The 26961-nt window shown below is 41.5% G+C and overlaps 1 protein-coding gene and 1 long non-coding RNA gene across 2 annotated transcripts in view; one reads left to right on the plus strand and one right to left on the minus strand.

Annotated features, from left to right (window-relative positions):
* IL1RAPL2 (interleukin 1 receptor accessory protein like 2) overlaps window positions 1-10764 on the plus strand; it is a 1165568-nt gene extending 1154804 nt beyond the window's left edge. Inside the window, exon 11 of the mRNA XM_077484766.1 lies at window positions 8900-10764. Coding sequence (XP_077340892.1) covers window positions 8900-9588 — 689 coding nt within the window. The 3' untranslated portion in view covers window positions 9589-10764. The remainder of the gene's footprint in view (window positions 1-8899) is intronic.
* LOC143986179 (uncharacterized) overlaps window positions 1-26961 on the minus strand; it is a 457706-nt gene that overhangs the window by 48925 nt on the left and 381820 nt on the right. The gene's annotated exons all lie outside the window — the stretch shown is intronic.

Below are 26961 nucleotides of genomic sequence, written 5' to 3' on the forward strand. Positions count from 1 at the left end.
CACAGAACCTCTTTTTTTTTTTATGAAGCTTACCACAAATATTACTTAGATGGTACATGTTCTGTCAACATACAGGTGCTTTGGACCTTTCAGAGGGGCAGTAAGATGGTGTGTGCACTAATACAGGGACTTCCCATCAAATAATTCTGGACCAGAGTCTATTAATTGGTATACACTGTCGTATTTTAAATAAGAACCCATGTCTTTTATTTTCTGTGTTTTATTTTATTTTATGTAAAATAAAAAAAAATTTAAAGGTATTAGATTCAGAAAAGATAACAGGCTGTGCAGGTCTGAGCCAGGTGAATATATCAGCTATGACTAAGCACCGTGTTCGGTGTGAAACATGTCAGCGGCTGTGCAGTTAGTCTGTTTACCAGCCTAGATGCTATGATTTTAATTACAGTTTTGAAATAAAGTTGAATAATTCGGAGTGCGGCTATCCAGCTACATCTTTTCTACTTAGCAGAGGGTTAGAGCTGACTGTGGGAAATTAATGGTGGCTCTTGGTAGCCTGGATAAGTGATTGGTCACTCTATGGAGACATCAGGGGTCTATTAGACCTCCGATGTCTCTTCTGCTCTCCTCTGCAGCTAAATCGAGCACAGATGGGGCAGTGCAGCCCTTCTCACTACAGTAAAAGTGATCAAGCAGCTAAAGAAGTGCCCAAATCACTTTTACTGAACAGCCAATAGCCAGTTTTAAAAACATAGCAAGCTCATGGCTGCAGCTATTAGCTTGTTTTAAACACTTCAGTCCAAGACATTTTAAAATGTCTTCAGGACATGAAGCAGTTGAAGGGGTTCAAACACTGCCAAACAAAAGATGTTAAACCGACCCCTTATTTAACCTTCCCTCCAACTGTCAGTTGTATGAGCAAACAAGTACATAATGTGAATACAGAGGGGCAAGACTTGAGTCCCTCAATAAACGTCAAGAAAAATTATACAGTAAGTACAAAAATTGTATTTTCTTTGTCATCACTTGAGGGACACAGGAGTTATCCAATGGATGTGGAAATTGTAGTAGGAAATATTCTACTGAATGAATGCCAGAACATGCCTAAATGAAAAAGATGGAAACAATTATGTAATTTGCCACTAATAAGATAAAGCACTAAAGCCGCGTACACACGGGCGGACTGTCTGGCCAACTTAGTCCGTCTAAACACATTTCAGCGGACAGTCCGCTCGTGTGTGGGCTTCAGCAGACTTTTTCAGCGTGCAGTCTGGCGGACTAAGTATTTCGGAATTTCCGTAATATTGTCCGTCGTACTTTGGTTTCAGCGGACAGTCCGCTCGTGAGTAGGCTAGTTAGACGGACTAAGTATGGCGCATGCTCAGAAAGGATTTACACGGCGAAAGGTTGCATTGCTGTGTATTGGACTTCCTATTTCTAGTCCCGTCGTACGTGCTGTACACGTCATCGCGCAAACTTTCGACGGACTGTTTTGCATCCGTGTGTGGTCAAGTCCGTTCATTCGAAAGTAGGACGGACTGTCCGTCGGATTGTCTGACGGACTAAGTTGGCCATACAGTCCGCCCGTGTGTACGTGGCTTAAGAATCTAGTGTTCCAGAGCAGGAGAGGTAGTACCATTAGGGGGAAGACTGCTATCTGAAAGAATGATGGACAAAACAATGTGAAGGACAACCAATCAACCACCACACAAAGCAGGTGGCACAAACTTCGAACAATTGCTAAATTTGCCCAGACACAAGAATGTTTCATGATAAAATTTGAAGCCTAGTATACCTAACCTTTTACCTCAGAAAAAAGAAGGTTGACAAATAATAAATTTCAAGGCCAAAAACCAACTTGTGAACAGCTAGAGGTTAAAGTAAAATACCCATATCCCTTGACTTCAGGGAATATGAATCTCATAATATAACAGCCCTTGCAGCAGCAATGTGGAGGGAAAGACCTTCCAATTCACATCTATAGAAGTTACAGAGGTGTCATAGTCATGTTATAATTTGGCTGATTTTATATAATATATATATATATATATATATATATATATATATATATATATATATATATATATATATATATATATATGATTAATTAGTCTGATAAAGTGAATCTTTCTTCTAGTAAATAAGTTCCAAAAGGAACTCATTTATGGGAAAGAATCTACTGTATTTAAAATCTAGGACATTGATCATTTTCAGAGATGTTCTATTTTTTTCCACACTGGGAAAGCTGTGTTAAGGCACGCTATTGTGTGTATATTAGTCATTGCGGTAGAAGATTTGTGAAATTTACTTGAAGCTCAGTATGACCAGTTGCATATCCACATCAAGCCCGAACACATTCACCTCCTTCCAGTCCAGGCCAATTTTCAACTTTCAACACTGTCATGCAATGACAATTACTTAGGCATACAATATCGTACCTAAATAAAAATTGTGTCCATTTTTTGAGACAGTTAGAGCTTTCTTTTGGTGGTATTTATTCACCATTGGGTTTTTTATTTTTTGTTATATAAGAAAATAAGACATACGAAAGATGATGAAAAAGGCATTTTTCTTAGTTTTAGATTAAAAAATAAATAAATAATCTTTCATAGAATTAGGCCAAAATGTATTCTGCTACTTTTTTTGGTAAAAATAACCCAAATAACCCATAGGCTACTGCTGCTTTCAGTCAAAACCTGTGAGAAGGGAGCAAAGGGCATGGCTTACTGGCACTGTGTCTATGGATGCACACAGCCAGGATCAGGAGAATGCATGCATGGGTGCTCCCATAGCACCCGGATTGCTAAGCGGGGAATTGGAAGGAGGAGCAGCAGACAGCACTGCTGGGGGACTGCCAAAGAACAGGTAAGGAACCATTCTGTGCAATCCCGCTGTACAGAACAGGTAAATATAACATCTTTGTTTTTAAGACAAAAAAAATTACTTTAGTATCACTTTAAGTCTGTGAGAAGGAGGACACATTAATTCACTTTTGCTCAATTCAGTAGATTGCTGTGGTTTTTGTTTATGTGAGACTATAATGTATTACAAAATGTTTCCTGGTATGCACTTTTATTTAACAAAGGGAAAAAAAGACATGATAAAGACGTTTCACCTCCATCTCTGCATATTCAGCACAACAATAACATTGTTGTATTAAGTGGTATATAGTAATAGGCTGCCCTGGGCTCATGACAAGAAGTATGTTGTCCCAAATGTTAAGAACAATTCTATTGTGATAAAAATACTCTGAAAGAACACAGAATCCTTTTCATGCATCTTTAGAGACTATGAATATCTAATCAAATCTTTCCATCTCGTACAATGATGCCTTGGCGTACTGCTCTTGATTTCAAGCACTGAGTGAGATGTATCCATGTGGCAAATTGTCCCAGATATTTATAAATCTAAAATCTCTGTCAAGTACTACCTTTTGACATTATTTAGTTATTTTATGCTCAGAGCTAATTTTTTGAGCTTTAACATGTTAAAGCGGTTCTTCACCCTAAAGGGGAAGTTCCGCTCATCTGATCCCTCCCCCCCTCCGGTGCCACAATGGGCACCTTTCAGGGGGGAGGGGGGTGCAGTTACCTGGATAATCCAGGTATCTGCACCCACTTCCGGGCAGACCGCCGCAGACCCCACGCCCCCCCCCCCCGTTGTGTTCTGGGAAACACACAGTTCCCAGGACACAGCGGGGGACCAGAAGAGACGTGCAGCGCGATTCGCGCATGCGCAGTAGGGAACCGGGCAGTGAAGCCTCTATGCTTCACTTCCCGATTCCCTGACAGAGGACGGCGGCGGGGGCAGCAGGGAGACGAGCGATCGCTCGTCATCTGCCGCCAACATCGCTGGACCCTGGGACAGGTAAGTGTGATTTTATTAAAAGTTAGCAGCTGCAATATTAGTAGCTGCTGGCTTTTAATATTTTTTTTTTTGGTGCAGAACCACTTTAAGGGATTTATGCACTACTACATCAACTTGCAACAAAGATATAGTTCTGAGGGTTATTAACCATTGCAAATAAATGGACATTTGCACTGACCCGCAACAATCAGGTAAACTGCTCAAAACAAGAAATACCGGCAGACAAAGGTTCAGTGGTGAGCAAGGCCAAGAAAGAAACTCAAATAAACATGCACTGCCATTAGCAACCATTCAAATGTATGTATGTTTTTAATTTGGAACCTGTAGTAGAAAACAAGATTACAGATAAAATATTATAGATTGCTGTGGGGTAATACTGAAAGTGCTCATCAACCAGTCCAGCTGCTCCGTGCAAGTGTCAGAATGCCACATATTTATTAAAGAGGAAGTAAACCCTGATGTGTTTACTTCCTCTTTCATTCCCTGCAAAGGTAAAGCATAATGGACTACTATGCATCGACACAGGAGCAGCGAAGTCACCGCTGTCCCCTGTAGTCCGGCGCATCCATCTTCTCGGTGGGTCTCGCTGCTCCGTCGCTGTCATTCGGCGAAGCTGCGATGACGTCACTCCCACGCATGCACGCGGCATATCGCCGTTGATGGGTGCCACGCTCAGTGCGCCTGCATGCGCCGTAGACAGTGGTGCCTGTCTTTCGGCAAATATCTCCTAAACCGTGTAGGTTTAGGAGATATTTCTTGGACCTACATGTAAGCCTTAATCTAGGCTTACCTGTAGGTCAAAGTGTGTTGTAAGGGTTTACAACCACTTTAAGGTTAAAGTAGACTTTCAATAATTTTTTCATCTATTACATCTTCTGCCCTTGTTGTTTTAACTTTTATTTCTGCCAGTAAATACCTTATACAGCCCACTTCCTGTTTCTTGTCTGGTAAAAAGCCTAGGCTTATAACATCATGTGCAGCGCTCTCTCACTCTTGTGAGAGTTTGCCAATAAGGGAGGGGATGAGTCTTAAGAGGGCCAATGAGAGCTGCAGAGCTGGAGGTGTGCCTATGTGTGTCTCTCTCATCTTCCTCTTGACAATACCCCAGATTCTCTATGGGGTTTAGGTTAGGCGAGTTTGCTGGCCAATCAAGCACAGTGATGCCATTATCAGTAAACCAGATATTGGTACTTTTGGCAGTGTGCACACGTGCCAAGTCCTGCTAGAAAATGAAATCAGCATCTCCATAAGGCTGGTCAGCAGAGGGAAGCATGGAGTGTTCTAGATTTTCCATGTAAAGGGCTGCATCCACTGAGCTAGGTTTGAGTCTAAAAAAAAAAATTGCAGAGTGCAGAGGAATGTATGGCTAAGAAATGGCTTAATGGAGAAAAGAAAATATGTAACACTATGCCTTGTAATTTCAAGCTGCTTTAGGGTTTGATTGGACAGTCCTGTCTTGATTGGACAGAACTGTAAAAAAACATGCCCATTCACACTAGAATACCATGCAGAAAACCTATGTTCTGTGCTGGCTACCCACGCCACATATATACCGTATTTTCCGGCGTATAAGACGACTTTTTAACCCATTAAAATCTTCTCAAAAGTCGGGGGTCGTCTTATACGCCGGGGGTCGTCTTATAGGAAACTTCTGCGATCGCCGTGGAGGGAGCTCCAAAATACCGCAGCCGCCGTGACATCCGCCCTGTATGCAAGCTACAAGCTGCAGGCGTCTGGGATGCCAAAAAAAAAAAAGACATACAGCGGCAAAACACGCCTCTTTCACCCGTCTGGCCCGCCCTTCTATCCTATTACCATACCTCTTCTCTGACGAGCTTTCGCTCCTGAGGACTGGAGCGAAGAGGAGCAGGCGCGCATGTGCTAGTTCTGAGAGGCAGATGTACGGTAATAGGATACAAGGGCGGGCCAGACAAGTGAAAGGGGCGTGTTTTGCATTAGTCTTGGAGACAGGGAGGGCTGGGCAGGCAGAGAGAGCTTACCGGACTATGATTTGTTTAAAGCAACCAGCAAATCGCTGGTAAGGTGGCTGTTATACCACATACAGTACCAGTAAAATATCTACCGGTATACCAGTACAGCAGCATCTACAGTACAGTACCAGAGGGGTAGTCTTATACGGAGAGTATATCCCAAACACTAAATTTTAACTGGAAATGTTGGGGGTCGTCTTATACGCCCAGTCGTCTAATACGGCATACAAATACGGTATATAATAAACACTAATAAAAGGTTATGGTTAATTTCCACATTAAAATATGCAGCTTATAAAAATAAAAAATAAATCCTTTTTTAGAACATTGTGCACTTAATAAATATCCTTTGGCATGATCCATACCCCTGTCTGGCATGTTATAAACACCTGTAATTTATATCAAGATCAGAAAATGGATGTTTGTGTTAGGAGGGTTCACATGGTGAGTTTCCTTTGAACATACTAATTTAAGGTATCTGTAGTGGTTGATTACATCAGCACATGGTAATTTCAAGTCGCTTTAGGGTTTGATTGGACAGTCCTTTCAAAGTTAAGTTCATGACTGTGTAATTGTAGGTTACAGCCACACAAGGGTGTGTGTTATTGTTCTGCTGCTGTAATTGGAGCCTCGATCAAGCACAGCATCACTTATACCTTTGTTACTTGGCACCAAACATGACAGCTTCGCTTAGCTGGCAGCAGAGGGAAAATATGCACGTCACAATATATCATTCATACCTTCTCCCAAGCCAAACTCATTAACATGAACACCACTCCAGGAGAATCTATTGCATGTAATTAGCAGAATTATCAAAACGCTACAATTGCGGGATCCATGCAGTGTGCCAAAAAACTTTGCAGTCTTCTGGAATATCTGTGCTCATTTTACAAGCACAGCAAAGGAAATAAAATAGACTTTTTCCATCCGCTCTACTGTTAGCTTGCTATGTAATAGGGGTAAATATTAATGGCAATGACATACATATCTATATGATCTTTTTAAACATTGTTTAATTCCCTTTCTGGAAAGTAGTTATACGAACATCAAATATAATAATTTTTAAATTGCAATATAGAAGTCAGATATTATTGGCCCTCGCTTTAAAATCTTTAATTAGTTTATTGGAGGACATGGCATCTGACATCTGGGTATACACCCTGCCTCCAGGAGGTTGGATACTAGGCCACTCAAAGGCACAGCTCCTACTAGCGGCTAGATCACTGCACACTGACAAAACTCAAGAGCAGTAAGGAGTTACCAAATGTAATATTGAAAATATAAAGATAAAGACTCATCTCACCTAAGTAATGGGCTGTGTCCTTCAATGAAATATTGGCTAAAATTTTTTTGCACAAGTACAAAAATCGAATTTAGTCAAAGCATTCACTAGGGGAAAGAGCATAATATCTCTGGGAGTAAAAAACTGCTCCCTGTAAAACCATATATCTAAGTATAAAGAAGTATTGTATCAACCTCAGTAAATCCTTGGGTACCATTCCTGAACCACATGCTGTGGGGACTGCCTGTAACGTTTGCAGAGGGAAGTGGATCCTGCTTGGACACTCTCCCTGGCACTTGGTGCAATACATTGAATGTTACCAAGGCCCAAGAGGGATAATTGCCATATTTTGGACCTAAAAACCCTCAACAGATTCCTTCAAATTCCAAAAGAACCTCTATTCTATCCTGCTGCTCAGTCACTGGCTTTAACAGCATGGCTGTTAAAACCCAGGTCTTAAAGGAAAGAGGGATTTCTGAATCCGATTCCCATCTTGCTAAAAGCAAAAAACACCACAAAAATATGATACCTGGAAACTTTATTTTGTCTGGAGTGAATGTAGTCGATTCAGTTCCAGAGATTACTCTGTGTCTGGCATTCTGGCCGTCCTGCGGACCAAACTACTTTGTGTTTGAAACACTGCAAGAGAACACCTTGGTCATGTAAGATATGCACATTGGTCATTATTTTAGTTTATAAGATTGAGCTGGAAATATAACTTGTCTACGTTGCTCTTATATATATACCTCACTAAAAACTGGATATTTAAAGTGGTTGTAAACCCTTCCCCACAACTTTGTCCCATGTAAATCAGCATAAAAAACCCTAATGCTCACTGCTTGTAGATATCTCCTTACTTGCTTAGTATTGTTGTAATCCTTGTTGTTCTGTAGATTGAAGTCACTGAGCATGCCCAGATCTCCCCTGATTTAAGGCACACGCTCTATGTCTTATCTATCTGTTATCAGGACTTCCTACGGCACACCACTGAACTCTGCTAATCACTCAGAGCTTCCTCCTACACACCATGTGACCATGTGACCTCACATAGTCTAAATATTGGCCATTACTGCAGTCTTATCAGCTGAAGCTGATAAGTATGACAAAGGGAAACATTAGACATCGGCACAAGTAAATACTATGAAATAAACAAGTAAGCTATGAACAGGGAAGCAGGGTTGCCATAGAAACTTTGGACTGAGAAGGAGGCTTGGTTAACAGTACAGGAAGTGCTCAATGTAAGGGCGGCAATACACTCCACTGTGGACTCAGAAAACAATACTTAAGATGGCGCTGCCCCCTGGAAACAAGTTTTTTTAAGTTTCTTTAAACAGTAAGTAATATGCGATTTGGGCTGGATTACAGTGGCTATAGTCTGATAATTACTTATTATAATGGACTAAATGAAGAGAAGCATCAGAGTGGGAGAGTTTACTTCCTCTTTAAAAAATGGATAATACAACTATCCTTTAGATTTTCTATGTATGTTCTATGTAAAATAATTAAATGTAAGCAGGGCTATGTGTGAGCAGGGATATAGGATTAAAGGAGATGGGTTGCAGCTTCACAAGGAGTGGGGTATCGGTGAGTATTTAAGCTAGTTTTCAAAGAAGGCATAGCATCTCAGACACTATACTATGTTATATTGTTTTGGAGTTTTCTATCCTAGATGTCACAATCTCTTTAAATAACAGTTGTTCAGATCATATGGCATCAAAGCAGAAGTATAGATTAAAAAACAAAACAAAAAAAAGACACTTAGCCAGTAATGGAATAACACTGTCCAATTGTTTTCTTGCAGCATATATGGAAGACCTTGCCCGATGTGTGGAGCAGAGTAGAAGGTTAATTATCGTGCTAACACCAGATTATGTCATCAGAAGAGGCTGGAGCATTTTTGTGCTGGACAGCAGACTCCATAACATGCTGAACAGTGGTGAAATCAAAGTCATAATAATAGAATGCACAAACCTGAGAGGAAAAGTGAACTATCAAGAAGTGGAATCCCTAAAACATGCCATCAAACATCAGTCACTCATTAAGTGGGATGGTCCAAAAAGCAGCAAACTCAATTCAAAATTTTGGAAGCGCTTAGTCTATGAAATGCCCACAAAAAAGAAAGAAGTGCTATCTAGGCAGCATGTCATGGATAGCGGAGAGAGAAGTCTTTTTGGTGACCTGCAAACTGTACCCTCCATTGCCATAACAGGGACATCTAGCACGCTGGCACCATCTCAAGAAATGACAGGTTACCATCATGCAGAGGCCATGCAAATGAGACATTTCTGCAGGGCGTATGAGAAACCAGCTCCGCCTTTGTCCGTAGCGCCTCTAGTCAATCACCATACATATTGCAACATACCATTAACGCTGCTCAATGGACAGCTGAGCCACAGCAACATGGGCAAAGACCCGCAGGAGTACCACGGCAACAATACTCTGATACCAATCACTTCAAGAGAGCTTGGTATTTCCAGTGATATCTGGTAGTACAACATAAGACGTAGACCTGTTGTTTTTTTTGGGGGTTTCTTTTTTGCTGCTGTTCAAGCTCTCCGAAGTTTTAAAGAACCTTAAATTCATGCCACAGGAGTGCCAAAACATGCTTTTAAGCAGTGGCACATTTACTCAGTTTTCTACTGGAACAATTTGTTTACAACAAAAAAAAAAAAATATTGATATATCTACTTTTTCTTTTTTAGTTTCAACATAGTTATAAGATATACAGTGTAAATGTTTTCTTGCGGTGTCAGGCAAAACAAAAACACATTATAAATATTTTAGATTAGACGTCGCAATCTGATGGACTTAAATACAATATTCGAAGACATGAGTATTTCTATATATTTCAAAGAAAATTTCAGTACATTTGAAACAAATAAAAAAAAAAAAAAACTTAAATATAGTTACTTTTTAGACTTCTAATTATGCAATTATCATAGCACATTCTGAAAGCATTTCTTATTTGTAAAGAAGGGATTGTGGTAAGGGTTGGTGGGCCCTGTCTGAACCTGTCGCATGGCCATGATTTTCAGCCAATAAAAATGCACAACAGATTCTACATATTGGGGAAATCTTTCAGCGCTAGAGGAATATATAGTGGTAAGTCTCTGGCAGTGAGAGGGATATTTTTGCACACCAGGCTGTTTTATGTCATTTAAGCACAACATTGTCATCATTGTTTACATACTGGAAGCATGATTTTTTATTTTTTTGTTTGAAAACAGTTTATTAACCAGTATGACTCACTGTTGAAAATAAACACATTTTAAGATGTGCAATTTAATAAGATCTCCTGGGCAAGAATTATAAATGTCAATACTATATATGTCGCTGGCTGATGCATCACTCACTAGATATTAGAAGCAAACTAAATTCAGAGCTAGAAGTTCAGTTAAAGCTAAGCTCTAGCTCTATTTAACTTAGGTTAGAGTGGGGATGGGTTCTGGCTTCCGTCAGGAATATTGCCATGGTGTATCCATGCAGGGGATATATCCCCTTACTTCCTGTCCTAGTGACACTTTGTTATTTCCTGATTAGGGATGGGTGAGCGGTTTAGCCCGAGCATAAGTTCGGGCCGAACTTTGGTTGTTCGGATGTTCTGCGAACACCAAAAAATATGCGGTGCTCGGTTCAAATTTGCAAGCCGCCGGAACACCGTTAATGTCTATGGGATACTAACATGAAAAATCAAAAGTGTTCATTTTAAAGGCTTATATGCAAGTTGTCATAAAAAGTGTTTGGGGACGCGGGAACTGCCCCAGGGGACATCAATGAAAAAAATGTTTTTAAAAACAGCTGTTTTTTTCGGAAGCAGTGATTTTTTTAATGCTTAAAGTGAAACAAAAAAAAAAAATGTTATATTCCTTTAAATATTGTGCCTGGGGGGTGTCTATAGTATGCCTGTAAAGTGGCGCATTTTCCCCATGTTTAGAACCGTACCACAGCAAAATTACAATTCTAAAGGAAAAATTGTCATTTAAAATTGATCGTGGCTGTAATGAATTGTCGGGTCTCAGCAATATAGATAAAACTCAGAGAAAAAAAGGACATGCCCCCCCCAGTCCATTACCAGGCCCTTTGGGTCTGGTATGAATATTCAGGTTAACCCCTGATACAAAATGTAAAAAAAAATTGTGTAGGAGTCCTCTTAAAATCTATACCAGGCCCTTATCCGAGCACGCAACCTGGCAGGCCGCAGGAAAAGAGGTGGGGTGAGAGAGCGCCCCCCCTCCTGAACCGTACCAGGCCACATGCCCTCAACCTGGGGAGGGTGCTTTGGGGTAGCCCCCCAAAGCACCTTGTCCCCATGTTGATGGAGACAAGGGCCTCATCCCCACAATCCTTGCTCAGTGGTTGTGGGGGTCTGTGGGTGGGGGGCTTATCGGAATCTGGAAGCCCCCTTTAACAAGGGGACCTCCAGATCCTGGCCTCTCCCCGTGTGAAATGGTAACAGGGTACAATTACCCCTACCATTTCACAAAAAAGTGTCAAAATGTTAAAAACGACAAGACACAGCTTGCGGGCAAGTCCTTTATTAAAAAATAAAAATGTCCCATGATGTCCATTCATCATCTTCTATCTCGCCACGACGGACTGAAAAAGAAAAAAATCTGCAACTGATCTGCCTTTTTGGGAGACTCCCGCCCCTTCTAACACCATGGGGATTTCCCTATGGCTTCCCCGTGGTGTCAGAGAGTGGGGTCACCCAGGTACGTCACCGGGTGGTCCTGCCCTTAGTTATATAAGAACTGCCACAGAGAAGAAGCGTCACATGGCAGGAACCTCCCATAGAGGCAGGTCAGTTGCAGATCATCTTTTTTCTTTTCGGTCCATCAAGGCGTGCAAAAGATGAAGAATGGACATTGTGGGACATTTTTATTTTTTTATTTTGTAATAAAGGACTTGCCCCCAAATTGTGTCTTGTTGTTTTTAACATTTTGACACTTTTTTTGTGAAATGGTAGGGGGTACTTGTACCCCATTACCATTTCACACAGGGGGGAGGCTGGGATCTGGGGGTCCCCTTGTTAAAGGGCGCTTCCAGATTCTGATAAGCCCCCCATCCGCAGACCCCCACAGCCACCGGGCAAGGATTGTGGGTATGAGGCCCTTGACCCCATCAACGTGGGGACAAGGTGCTTTGGGGGGCTACCCCAAAGCACCCTCCCTATGTTGAGGGCATGTGGCCTGGTACAGTTCAGGAGGGGGGGCACTCTAACGTTCACCCCTCTTTTCCTGCGGCCTGCCAGGTTGTGTGCTCAGATAAGGGTCTGGTATGGATTTTGGGGGGACCCCTATGCCATTTTTTTAAAAATATTGGCACAGGGTTCCCCTTAAAATCCATATTACCCCCAGGCTATTTTTTTTATTTTGGTTCGGGGTTCACCTTGGTATTCATACCAGAACCAAAGGGCCTTGTAAAGGACTGGGGGGGGGGGGGGCATGTTCTTTTTTTCAATGAGTTTTATCTATATTGCCGAGACCTGACAATTCTTTACAGCCATGATCAGTTTTAAATGACAATTTTTCCTTTAGAAATGTAATTTTGCTATGGTACTGTTCTAAACACGGGAAAAATATGCCACTTTAGAGGAATACTATATTATTATATATATATTTCATTTTTATTGTTTCATTTTAAGCATTAAAAAAAAATCACTGTGTCTGAAAAAAACGACCGTTTAAAAAAAAATTATAATAATTGATACATGTCCCCTGGGGCAGGCCCCGGGTCCCCAAAGGCGTTTTATGGCAATAACTTGCATATAAGCCTTTAAAATGAGCACTTTTGAGTATTCATGTTTGTGTCCCATAGACTTTAACAGTGTTCTTGTGCTCTGCTGAATTTTTTGCCTGTTCGGTATGTTCTGGTATGTTCAGCTCATCCCTGGTCCTGATGCACAGGGTGTCACTAGGACAAGAAGTAAACCCAAAAATACAACTTGTGGGACACAGACTGTGGTAAAAACCTGAAAAAAGGTACTAACCAATATTTCATCATATGCCCTGTATCAATGACAGAGGGGCAAGGACTTCAACAGGGACTTACTATATCAAATTCTTAAAAAATAAAAAAATAAAGTTTTGGCTACAAGTGACTTAGTTGGCTCTGGTATTTCAGAAGATACACTGGGCTCTCCTTTGCAATCTTGGTGCTAGTGAGACCTATGAAAGTGTGACTACACAAAAGATTTCCAACATCTTAATGTTACTGAACTTTACTGTGCTATTTATGAAAACAAGAAACACATGAACACTTTCCTAGCCGGCAATAAAGTAGGAGAGAAGAACAGTTTGCATTGTCCTTCAGCAAAATAGAATATTCCTCCATTTTTCCTTTCTCAATTTCCAGTGTAAATTTCAAAATGATCAGACATGTTTATAAATAAGGCCCAGTACACTGTCAAACGATTTTCCAGTAAAAAAAAAAAAAGTTAGCGCATGGTCTTTACCAATGCTATCATCCATACTCTCTCCTGCTGACTATTTAGCACAGCCCTCTCACATAAGTCCAATAATAAAAAATAAAAAAAAATCACAATTCTAGACAATGATTCACTAGTGCAGACCTTTGCAATGCAATATTGATTCATAATTGACCAAGTTTCACAATTGCAGGGCATAGCAATGTGAGAGCATTCTCCCTCACATGCTATAACCACATACAGAATTGTCACCAAAACAGGAAATTAGGGAATACACTGTAGCTGCTGACTTTTAATAAAGGACACTTACCTGTCCATGGAGCCCACAATGTGCCCCCCCCCCCCCCACAGGCCCATCCGTCTCTGGGTGCAGGTGCCGTCATTCTAATTAAGGGAAACAGGCAGCGGAGCAGTGGAGCCTTGCGGCATTCACTGCCTGTTTCCTACTGGGCATGCACGAGTCTCGCAGAGCTTTGTGAATGACCAACATGTCCCAGAAGACATCGGGGGGGGGGGGGGCTCGCCGAAGAAGCAGATATGATGCTCTGCGCCGCGGACCAGATGGATCGGAAGTACGCGCTATACTTCATAAAAAGGTAAGTTAGAAGAAAAAAAAAAAGATTTTGACTAGCCAATAACAAGCGGTGGAGAGGTGGTCTTTCATTTAAGACCACCTCTCAAAAGTGGGTGGAACACCGCTTTAAGTTGGTTGTAGCCATATTAGTAAACTTGCTGTATAACACAGTTGAGTGCTGTCTGATACTTTCTTTTGTTTGTTTTCTTTGAGAAATTGCAGATTTGTCTTAGCATTTATGTATCAGTACTGCTTGGACCAAGAAGAAGGTAGGCCTCTAAAAGCTTGCCCTGAAAAATTAGTTAGTGCAAATAATAAAAGTATCGTAGACAGTACTCCGCTATTTCACACCTTCCCCACCACACACTTAATATGCATTGTAAAAGAGAAAAAAAATGTCTGTGCTGCCAGAACAAAAAGTGATGAGAAATCTTTTTAACTGGACACCAGAGAGCAGTAAAAAAAATAGTCAACATTTTTTCCCTGCCCCCACAATCTAAAACTAAATAAATGGGAATTTGAATTACCTGTAAATCCCATATCTTGAAGTACAGAACAGGACACGTGATATGTAGTCATAGACCATGGTTTGTATGCCACTACTTTAAGATAATTGGACATGGACAAAAGCTTTACTGGGAACACTCCCACTTACTTTGAGGAACTCCAGTTTTGTAGCAAGCAATAAGAAGAAAATGAGAATGGGTGCCTGTGTCCTGTACTGTACTCCAAGATATGGAATGTCTAGGCAAGTGAATATTCCTAAAGAACAAGAACAGTTTGGGACTTTATATGAGACGGTGGCCTGGTAAGGTTCAGTGCCTCCATCCCTGTCTAAATGAGAATGGGGGAAGGGGCAGTGGGACTTTGAATGAAGCACATAGTTGTACAAAAAGAAATGTATTTTAAAAAATTATAATAATAACAATAATCTGGTATATAATGGTAATCATGATGCATAATGAAATCAATAAAGTTGATATATTGTATATACACAAATTTACATATGATAAAAACAAATGATCACATAAAATAGACAGTCGATATCGCATAATGCACATATGAAGAGTAAGGGTGAGCTCAGGCATGTTCGCACAGCCCATGTGCAGAGCCCGCCAGGAAGACAGCACTGTGCTGCACTAATCACAGCCAGTGAGACATTGTCCCGATGCGTGGCTGCAGAGATCAGGAAATATCTCACTGCCTGTGATTAGCGCAGAGCAGTACTGACTTCCTGGCGGGTTCTGCATGTGGGCTGTGTGAACACGCCGGAACTCATCCTTAATGAAGAGTATGGTAGGTAGAGACACGGCATTACACATCTCTATGCGTTTCATGGATTGATCCAATCTTCAGGAGAATGCACGTGACTTGGAGTATGTAATAAATGGTAGTAGAAATATCTATATGGGCTGACCCTGCCAAGGAAAGGGGGTTGGTAATGAAGTAAGAATAAAGATTAAACCCATAAAAGCCCCCACAGTTTAATGTACTTACAGACGCAACCATATGATGAGAGTGTGGCACTGCAGATTGGAGACCCCCTGGGGGCATCGCCACCGGGAGCTGAGGTGGTGTGAAGTGGCCCGATGCCTGACAAGTGCAACATCCAAGGAGGGTAGATTTCCAAAAAGTGAAAATTGATAATGGGTAACCGTGAATGCTGAAACCAAACAAGGACTGCTGTGAGAGTAATGTAATTTATATAGTGTGCAATGTGTCCTGTACTGAGTAGAGGGCAGGACAGATAATATTATTATAATAAGAAGTGTCAGCGAAGTCCAAGCAGGTGTAGATAGGTTACAAAGGTGGTGAGAGGTAGAAAGTTAGAAAATGAAATCATGAAAAAGGTTCGATGACGACCAAATACCTAAAAGTTCTAATAGAAAATAATGGTGAATGAAAAGTATACAAATTATCTGAGACAAAACCATGAAAACTTCCAATCCAAAGTGATACAATAGGTGAACCATAGAAAACAGATAGAACCACCAGTGTGAATCAGCTTCTTCTGAATGAGGCCTATATGAACACCACCGCCGCCACATGCCCACCAACATCGCGCAGGTGTACAATAGGGGAGGGAAGCGCCAACAATTGAACGGACAAGCCGTCCAATATCCGTGCTAAAAACATCCTTTCGATCAGTCGCCAAGTGATCAGACAGTGCAGACGCTGTAAGTATACTGCAATTATCAAATGTACTTGTTAAAGAGGAAGTAAACCCTTCCAAACAACTTGGACCTACAGGTAAGCCTAGATTAAGGCTTACCTGTAGGTCCAAGCAATATCTCCTAAACCTATATGGTTTAGGAGATATTTGCCCGAAAATGGGCACCGCTGTCTACGGCGCATGCGCCGTAGACAGCGGCGCGCAGGCGCACTAAATGCGGCAAATCCATGAATGGATTTGCCAAATTTGTCGACTCCCGTGCGCATGCGCGGGAGTGACGTCATCGCGGCTTCGCCGAGTGGCAGCGGCGGAGCTGCGAGACGCGACTCCCGTGCGCATGCGCGGGAGTGACGTCATCGCGGCTTCGCCGCTCTGATTCGTCGGAGCTGCGAGACGCCACCAGCAACATGGATGCGGTGGACTACAGGGATCAGCGGCGACTTCGCTGGCTCCTGTGTCAGGTAAGTGACACATAATGAGCTACTATGCGATGCATAGTAGTCCATTATGCTTTACCTTTGCAGGGAAAAAAAGAGAAAGTAAACCCATCAGGGTTTACTTCCTCTTTAATGTAATTGATATAGTAATATACATCCATAAAATATATATATAGCAAATACGTATCCTTAATTTACAACCCTTCTGTTGATCTAAGCTTCACCCCACATCTGTCCACCCACATTTGTATTTCATATGTAGATGCCAGCATCAGCCCCACACTTGGCTGCCTGCCTTTAGTGCCACAATATGACAGTCCACTCTGCTTTTGTCACTCACTTCCTCTTCCGTCTCAGTTCTTCTTGTGCTCGGTAAACCTCAACTGTGCCTCCCTTATATACAATATTCCGATTCCTGAAATCCTTAATTTCCTTAACTCTTCTACTTACTCTCACATATAAATCACTCTTCTCAATCACCAAGCTCTCTCTCTCCCCTCCCATAGTCAACCAATAAAGAATTTAAAGAGTCTTTTATGTGAGATGCCCTTTTATACTAGGAGCGCCTCCATACAGATATAAGAATTTACAGCCTGGAGAGCATTTTCTTTATCACTATATAAAAGGAAAGCAGCCTAGAATCAGAATAAGGTCCTCCCACACTATATTTTGATCATCAATCTGTATTTTGGAAGGAGAAAAGTCACTTTAAAGTAGATCCATTGGAACCAATTGTTCCTTCTATTGGTCCAGCACTATCACACACACATGGCAGATATAGAATCCAGGGGGAAGTCAGAGGGCAAAGCAGGAGATTAACATAAGCCACACCTTGTTCTTAACAAAAGTGTATGAAGCCAAAGGTCTTTGGAAATGAATGATTAGGGCTGAAACCTGTTACTTTAGAGTTCTACGAGTCAGATGCTGGTCTATAGTAGACCAGACTGGGGGGAAGTCAGAATTTTTAGGCATAGACAACTCAAATGTGTTGACATGCCTGCTTTCCTACAAGCCATAATAGTTCTTCCAAGGGGAATGGTAGATCTTACAGAAAGTATATTTTTACACTTTGAGCACAGTGGGAATGACAGAACCAATAATGCCCCTATACTTTTGGACCTGTGTGTCAACATCCATATTAAAGCCAACAATGAAGAACCACTCCTGTGGTAGGAGTTCTGGATTATTTGAAAGAGGCTAAGGCATGTCTGCCAGTAGTCTGAGCATTTCTGTGAACCACGTTCTGGATCAATTTAAAGCAATAAGGATTACCTAAATCCATCCTCCCTCTGTCTTGCAAAGCAGTCAAGGGAGAAGCTTCACAGGAGGGAAAAATGCATACACCAGACTAAATAGGGTACATAGAATTTACCTCAAAGGCCAGGAGATCCCTGGATCTGATCACAAACCTGTTGAGTTTCTTGTTGAATCTGGAAACCACAATGTCCACTTCTGGTGTTTCCCACTTCTGAAATAGCATCAGAAAAATCTGGGGGTGAAGGAACCATTCCCCCGAGTCTAGGCTTTGGTTACTCAGGATGTCCACCAGCCAATTTTCCACACCTAGTTTGTAGAAGGCTGAGTAACTTTTTTGCTAAATTTATCATGGGCTTCACCAAACAGGCATTCACTATTGAAAGACATGTGTAAAGTATGCCTTTTACAAGCAGGTTCAGCATACTAAGTCTTTAACCACAAAATTCTGTGCATCTGCATAGAGAGCAGTGTCAACTTAGAGGCCTGGTTAATTAAATTCTCCTGGTATTAACACGACATAGCAGTTCTGAAGACACAAGATTTAATTGTTCTAGGAAACCATGGTCTTCCAATGTAAAATCATGTTAACTATTCATTTGTTCAGTGCATTTAGCTACAGTCTGACAAATGGACATGGCTGTAATGGTCGGTTGCAAGGCAGGAACCACAAGAGCAAAGGATGCTATCAATAAGGTTTCAATGAGTCGGTCAACTGCAAACCTTAAAAAGGAGGAAACGTTTTCAACAGGAACAGTAAAATACTTGAGAACTGAGATGGCAGGATTTACTACTGGGAGAGACATTTTTAGATAAATTTATTTTCACAACCCTATAGCTCAGTTTTGAAGGACTATAATACTGTGTGAGGATTTGGCCAATTCGTATGCAAATCACAGTTGCATGTGCAGAGGAAAGGTATTTTTAGATTTCACCAGGTGTTTAGTGCCCACGAGAGCTTATTTAAGCTGAGGAGATTCCAGTGCTATTAGATAAAGGCTAGTACTCAAGAATAAGAGAGCTCCCTGTAGAAAGCATATGGTGTGAAGCCTTAGCTTGTGTCCCATAATACACAGAAGGTGAAATATCCTCTGAAGGATCCTCTTTTACATCCACCTCTCCCTCCCTAATATCTTCCTCAAAGACGTTAAACTCCTGAATAGAAAGGCTAAATAGCTCTTTTGAGCCTTGACCAAAATCTCCAGAAGGGCACAAATAAATCAGACATAGTTGCAGTGAAATCTGCCTTAGCCCTTGTACACACGGTCGGAGAATCCGTCGGAATGTGTCCTATCGGACCGCGTCGTCGGATAATCCGACTGTGTGTGGTATGCATCGGACTGATTCCGTCGGAATATCCGTCGGACCCAATTTTCCAACATGTTGGAAATATTTCCCGACCAACTGGGCCGGTCGGACATACTCCGATCATGTGTAGCGAATTTTGATCGGACCAAGTGCCACGCATGCTCAGATCAAATTCCTACATCAAAGCTATTGGCTACTAGCCTGAATGTAGTCCCATCGTAACGAAATTACGTCATCACGTTCTGAAAGATTGGATTTTTCGACAACTTAGTCCGACCGTGTGTATGCAACAGTTTCGGACAAAATCCGATGGATTTGGTTGTCGAAATCTCCGACCGTGTGTACAGGGGCTTAGATAGGCCGTGAGGCAGTAAGCTTATTTCAAAATCTTCTTCCATGTTTTGAGTGCTGCCTGGCCATCTCTTCCTGGATTCCCTGCATGCTTTTCAGCTTTATTGCCATTTACTTTGAATTTCTAAAGGACTACATATCTCATGGTACCTTGCTACCTGCAATCTTATACCAACTGTACCTCCTGCAACTGCTCTTCTCAGCACCTATGTAGTTCAGAAAAAGGCTCTGTGAATTGTGTGGCACAGTGCTCCCGCACAGGGCCAAGTGAATATGTGTTACAGAATTCAAGGAAGTAAATGCGTGGGGATCTTTACAAAGATAATTTACAAACTCCAGGGTCAGATAGGAATAGGCTAAAAATAATTAAAAAAAACAATCTGTAAATGAATATGATTTTAAATGTTGACCATAGATATTAAATAGTTTTGTGAAATAATTCCCTTTTCAATTTATTTTACAAAAAAATTAAGCAAATCAGAACAATTTAAATAAACACTAGGATATGTATTGCATTCAAGGAAGGCATAGAAAAGTAACACTTAGGGGCTTATGAAAAGTAACCCGCAGTATACATGTTTCCTAATGTCTGGATTGCAGCAGTGGCCAATTTATATGAATATACAGTAAATATTAGGTTTCTGTCTTTGTGCTTATCCTCAAAAGTAAAAATATCAAAACCCTGGCCCATAGCTGAGAGTTGTGAACTTTGCTTGCATTCATACTTATGGGTCTTCCAGTACAACAGTGACACTAGGACTTGGATTGCTTAGTTCAGTTGTAAAACTGTTTCTAATCACTTAATGTAATAGCAAAAAAGGTTCCTGCCTTTTGTGCTTAATCTACTTTACTAGTATTGTGAGCAGCTACAGTATATACAATATCACCTGTACTGCAATCTGCAAGTGATACCTGTTAGGCTGACCACATTACAATCCAATTGTTTAGGTAGGTCCTTGCATTACATTGTTTTGGTAAATATAAAAATGATTGTACAAAGGTTGTGTAGTGAGGCTGGATGTGCTTGGTAAACCTTAAAGTGTTGCTAAACCGAGAAACCTGCATTCACTATATCTGGTCTCCCACAGTACACCGAACATAGAAATGCAATTATTTAAGTAAATATAAACTGCAAAATACCTTTCATCAGCAGTATATAGCAGTTTTTGACTCGTTTCAGTGTCCGGCCGAGCACTGGTTAAAGCTTGTAGGAGGAGTTTTCATTCTTCTCTGACTGTCTTATGAGCCTGCATGACCCCCGACTTTGTCTGGACAGTACCAATTGGCCCAGAGCTCATTATATGCACCCCCCCCCCCCAAAAAAAAAAAAAAAACGCTCTAGCAATAGGCATCAATCTGAGCATGTGCAGGGTGCCTCCAAGCCTCTATACCAGTCTTTCTCAACCTTTTCACCCCAGAGGAACCCTTGAAATCTTGTTCAGTTCTTGAGGAACTCTTACTTGAACCAATTCATTGGGTGTCATTGAGAAAAAATGCCCTTTACGTTTGTGGTCATGCGCAATAAAGCAGTCCTTACAATGGTTGTCAAAATGCAATCCCTACGGATGGCTTAAAAGATTGCTAGCTTCATGCAACTGGCTCTACCAAGTGATGTTGACCCCAGAACTATGCAGACATCTTAAGATAGGAGGTCAATCAGCCACAGCTCAAGGAACCCCTAGCAACCTTTGGAGGAACCCCAGGGTTCCAAGGAACTCTGGTTGAGAATGGCTGCTCTATACTATCAACAGATTGGGACAGTAAAAAGGGGAGGATCAGAGAAGACAGAATCAAACATCCTTTTTACACAATGCAGAAGTTCCACAGTGAGCATAACAAGCCTGCTTTACTGCATATACAGACTGATTTTACTTTTGTCGGTTCAGTAACACTTTAAGGGGACATCACTAGGTTAATGTGATGATGTCATGCACTCTTCCTATAATGCCTTATCATACAGAGGAACTGCAGAAGTTACAAAGTAAACATGGTTTAACTTTTGTTACAAAAGCATTTTATCCATATTCAGCAGGTTTTATAGTCCTTCTGGGTATACTGCAGTCTCTTGTCATGTGATTTTCTTAGAACTACAAAAGTTCTAAAACTGGAAACATACCAAGCTGCATTTTTCTGCATTCGATCCAAGGCCATTCAGAAAAGGAGAATTCCACAAACTATGTTACTAAAGCATGCAAAGAATCTTAATGCCCAAAATGTGCCTTCAAAGGGCAATATACTTGCGGTCTGACTTTTACTTCCTCTTCATAATGTTAGCTTCTGAATGATGCATCTGCCAGCAGAAGTATAATAGCGTTCCCCTTTTTAAATAGGACGACAAACCCTTCTCTTTTATATTTCTCCAATAAAGGATTAATCTTGGAGGTGTTGTTATTTCAAATAAAAAAATTTACAACACACTATGGAAAATGCCAGCAATAGGACTGACAACAAAAGCAATAGCTGAGTCTTCAGGTGTGTTAATTTGATAGTTTTACAATTGCATTGATAATCAAGCAGAGAGTGTCTCCGTCCCTCTGCAGTTCAGGTAACAGTTTATAGTATTTTGTTGAAGTGGGAATATGTGTGTATAGGTGATATACATATTATTCAATGTAAACTTGTACTTTTCATTATTTGCTGTCACATTGATGCCTGAGCTGAAACAAGAGTGACCCAAGAAATCAGTTTGCCAATAAAGGTGTCATCTGAACTGAATAATCTTCAGGTTTTTTTCACTTTGTGGAGCTTGACTACCTTGGGTGTGAATGCATTGGATGCAGAATGACAAAGGTCCATTATACACAAGTTGGATGGATGATCGCCCAGACATCAATCATGAGAGATGTTAAACACAAACAATTTGCATATCCAGTATTCTGTGCATCAATGATGATCACCATGTCATCTGAATTAGATGTATGCATGAAGCTGGTCATATTCTATTCAAATCTCCTGATAAATGGGCTGAAATTTTATCAGTGGGTGGTCCAGTCTCCCACCTCCTGCCCAATATCCTTCAATTGAAAAATTGAAGGAGCAGAGTGGAAAATTAAAATCAGATGCAACTGCTGGCCTGGTATTTTACAGCTGGCAGAGCTAGCTGTCAAAAGACAATAGCTGCAGCAAGAGATTAGTTCATCTGTACTGTGTAGAATGGATGATGGAATCTCTGTAAGCCCTTGTACATACGGTCGGACATTCCGACGGAAAATGTCCGATCAGACTGTGTTGTCGAATAATCCGACTGCGTGTGGGCTCCATCGGACTGTTTCCGTCGGAATATCCAACGGACAAAGTTTTAGAGCTGGGCTATAAAACTTTCCGACAACATGATCCGATCGGACTTTGTCCGATTGTGTGTAGAGAATTCTGATCGGACAAAGTGCCATGCATGCTCAGATCAAATTCCTAGACCAAAGCTATTGGCTACTAACCTGAACATAGTCCCGTCGTAACGAAATAACGCCATCACATTACGTATGATCGGATTTTCCGACAACTTTGTCCGACCGTGTGTATGCAACACACGTTTCGGACAAAATCCGATGGATTTTGTTGTCGGAATGTCCGACCGTGTGTACAAGGGCTTAGAATATGGGTCTTCAAACTATGGCCCTCCAGTTGTTCAGGAACTACAATTCCCATCATGCCTAGTCATGTCTGTGAATGTCAGAGTTTTACAATGCCTCATGGGATGTGTAGTTTCGCAACAGCTGGAGGGCCGTAGTTTGAGGATCCCTGGCTTAGAATTTTGTTCTATATATGTTTGGCCAGCTTAAACATTATTTCCCTAGATTCTAAAAAACATTTTGGCTCTATATTTACTGCTCTCAAATAAGCATACAGTACTGTGCAAAAGTTTTTAAGTGTGAAGAAATGCTGTAAAGTAAAAATGCATTCAAACATATAGATTTTAATTATGTATATTTATCAATTTACAAAATGCAAAGTAAACAGAAGAAAATCCTTAATCAAATCAATATGTGGAGTGAATACCCTGTGGATTCAAACCAGCATCAAATCTTACACTTGCACAAAGTCAGGTGTATGATTAACCAATCATACCAAGGAGAGGCTAATGATCATCAATTTCATATGTAGGTTTAAGAACAGGCATGGACTGAAACAGGAACAGCTGTGCAGGAGGCTTAAAACTGGGAGAAGAATAACCAGACTCTGCTACTAAGGTGTGGTGGTGGAAGACAGTTTCATGTCACATGCCCATTGGCAAGATGGAGCAAGGTAGTTATATTGCATTAGCAAAGTCTTTCCCAGGCATAGAGATTTCAAATCAGACTGAGATTTCAAGATGTGCTGTTCAAGCTCTTTTGAAAAAGCACAAAGAAACTGGCAACACTAAGCACCATAGATGCAGTGGTCAGTCAAGGAAACGTAATGCAGCAGCTAAAAGACACATAATGTTTACTTCCCTTCAATATCCGAAGAGGTCCAGCAGTGCCATCAGGTACACCCATCTACTGTTCGGAGAAGTCAGGCCAGAAATTCTCTTCATGCAAGAATTGTAGTCAAAAGACAGTTTTTTTTCACCAAAGGGCCGCATAGAGGATCAATAATGAGCATCTGCAGGCAACTGGGAAACATGGTGGAGCTTCATTGCAAGTTTGGGGCTACAATTCTACAAATGGTGTTGGAGATTTGGTCAAGATCAATGGTGTCCTGAAAGCTAAAATACTGGCATCATGCCATGTCATCAGGGAGGCAAATGTTCAGCACCAAATTTATTCTGCAGGAGGACGATGACCCCAAACATACAGCCAATTTCATTAAGAACTATCTTCAATGAAATTAAAAACAAGGAATCCCGGAAGTGATGATTTGCCTCTCACAGAGCCATGATCCCAACATCATCAAGTCTGTCTGGGATTACATGAAGAGACTGGAGGGTTTGAGGCAGCCTACATCCACAGAAGATCTGTGGTTAGTTTTCCAAGATGTTTGGAACAACCTACCTGCGGAGCTTCTTTAAAAACTGTGTAAAAGCGTACCTAGAAGAACTGATGCTGTTTTGAAGGCAAAGGGTGGTCACACCAAATATAGATTTGGATTTATCTTCTGTTCATTTAATTTCCATTTTGTTGATTGATAAAAACAAAACTAGTTATACTACTATTTCTGAAAGCATTCTTAATTCACAGCATTTTTTCACAGCTGCCTAAAACTTTTGTACAGTAGTGTACTACATTGAAAACATGGTAAACTGATATGTTTATCAGGTTTCTAACATTAAAAGGCACAAGTCTGACAATCTATGAAGTCAAGACATCTCTGTAAAATGTGGTTCTTCTTTAACCACTTGCTTACTGGGCACTTAAACCCCCCTCCTGCCCAGACCAATTTTCAGCTTTCAGCGCTGATGCACTTTGAATGACAATTGCGCGGCCATACAACACTGTACCCAAATGAAATTTTTATCATTTTTTTCCCACAAATAGAGCTTTCCTTTGGTGGTATTTAATTCCAGCTGGGAGTTTTATTTTTTGCTAAACAAACAGAAAAAGATGCAAAAAAATAAAATAAAATCATGTTTAATAGTTTGTTATAAAATTTTGCAAACAGGTCATTTTTCTCCTTCATTGAAAATCGCTGATGAGGCGGCGCTGGTGGGCACTGATAGGCACAGTTAAGTTGGCACTAACAGGCACAGATAAGGTGGCACCAATGGTCACAGATGGGCACAGATAAGATGGCACAGATGGGCGGCACGGATGGGCACTGATGGGTACCACTGATAGATGGGACTGATGGGCACTGATAGGTGGCACTGATGGGCAGCACTGCTGGGCACTGATGGGCAGCACTGCTGGGCACTGATGGGTGGCACTGCTGGGCACTGATGGGCACTGGTAGATGACACTGATGGGCACTGATATGGGGCACTGAGGGGCAGCACTGTTTTTGCGGCAGATTGTGGGCACTGATAGGTGGCACTGATAGATGGCACTGTGGGCACTGATGGGTGGCACTGTGGGCACTAATGGGTGGCACTGATGGGGGGCACTTTTTTTATTCTATAGGTGGCACTGTCAGGGGGCAGGTGGGCACTGATACGCTGGCCATGATTGGGACTAATGTCCCGATCACAGCCGCCGGTGATCGGCTTTTTTTTTTCTCTCCTCGCGCTGTCGCTCTGTTTTGTCACATGATCAGCTGTCATTGGCTGACAGCTGATCACGTGGTAAGGGGTCGGGATCGACCCCTTGCTCGGATCCGTGATCAGGCGAGTCTCATAGACTCACCGATCACAGGGCGCGCAGGCCGCTCCTGCACGGGATGACGTCAATAGACGTAGTCCCGGCAAAGGAGGTCCGCGCTGTAGCCGTCATTCGGCTATAGCGCGGATCTCTAGTGGTTAATCTATGGAAGCACCAAAACTGGAACATAAAGTATAGTAATTACTACACAGAGCAGGCTTGCCTTGGAGGTAGCCCCTATTAATAGTCATACACATGAAGTTCAAACATGTTTAAGGCAACTGAAATTATGTAAACATTGTGCACTTAGAGCAAAAAAAAGAGGTAATGAAGAAACCTATATCCTAGACAAAAAGGAATTACAAAAACAATTAATCTATAAGGTGCACAAAACCAACATTCTCTGTAGTGATCAATTTTAAAATACCTAAAAATATCTTTATCCCCTGAAGATGTCCATTGCACAAGGTAAAACATGTGTAAGGTGATGCCAGTGACATATGTGTTGTATGCCCGCTGTTGATCCCTGGTGTGTGTGTTACTCTAACTTATGTGAGAATATCTACTTTTAATAAATCATGTTGTTTTAGCATATTACTCTATGGTCATTTGTTCTTTCTCCTACCAATCATTGCTTTGAGGCCCTGGCTTTGGATAACCAGTGAAGGAACATGGAGGCGGTGGAGTCAGTGGTATGCCGATTAGTTGCCCCAAAACTGTATGATTTATGTGCTGTTGATCTTGTATCATTTAAAGATCATTATTGTTTGGTAGGGGAACTGGCACACTTGTCTGTGAGGTGGTTTGGGATTCTTATGCCGCGTACACACGATCAGACTGCCCGGCGGACAAACAGCCGGACTTTGAAGCAGAGGTCCGCCGGACTTTCCGAATGAACGGACCTGCTCACACTCAACCGGACTAGTCTGCCGAACTATGGTCCGCTGTACTTTTGAAATTAACGGACTTGCCCACACACGGAGGAAAGTCCGTTCATTTTGAACGCGGCTCCAGGTAGCCGGGACTAGGGAAGGAAGTCAATGTCGCCGCCTTCGGCGGTGAGATTGACACGTCGCTGGTATGGACTTAAAGGGGAATCCCTACGCTGGATAAACAGCATGGGGTCC

This window comes from Lithobates pipiens, unplaced genomic scaffold (genome assembly GCF_037356315.1).
Source record: "Lithobates pipiens isolate NorthernLeopardFrog02 unplaced genomic scaffold, aLitPip1_a1.2 Scaffold_1, whole genome shotgun sequence".
Classification (NCBI taxonomy): domain Eukaryota; kingdom Metazoa; phylum Chordata; class Amphibia; order Anura; family Ranidae; genus Lithobates; species Lithobates pipiens.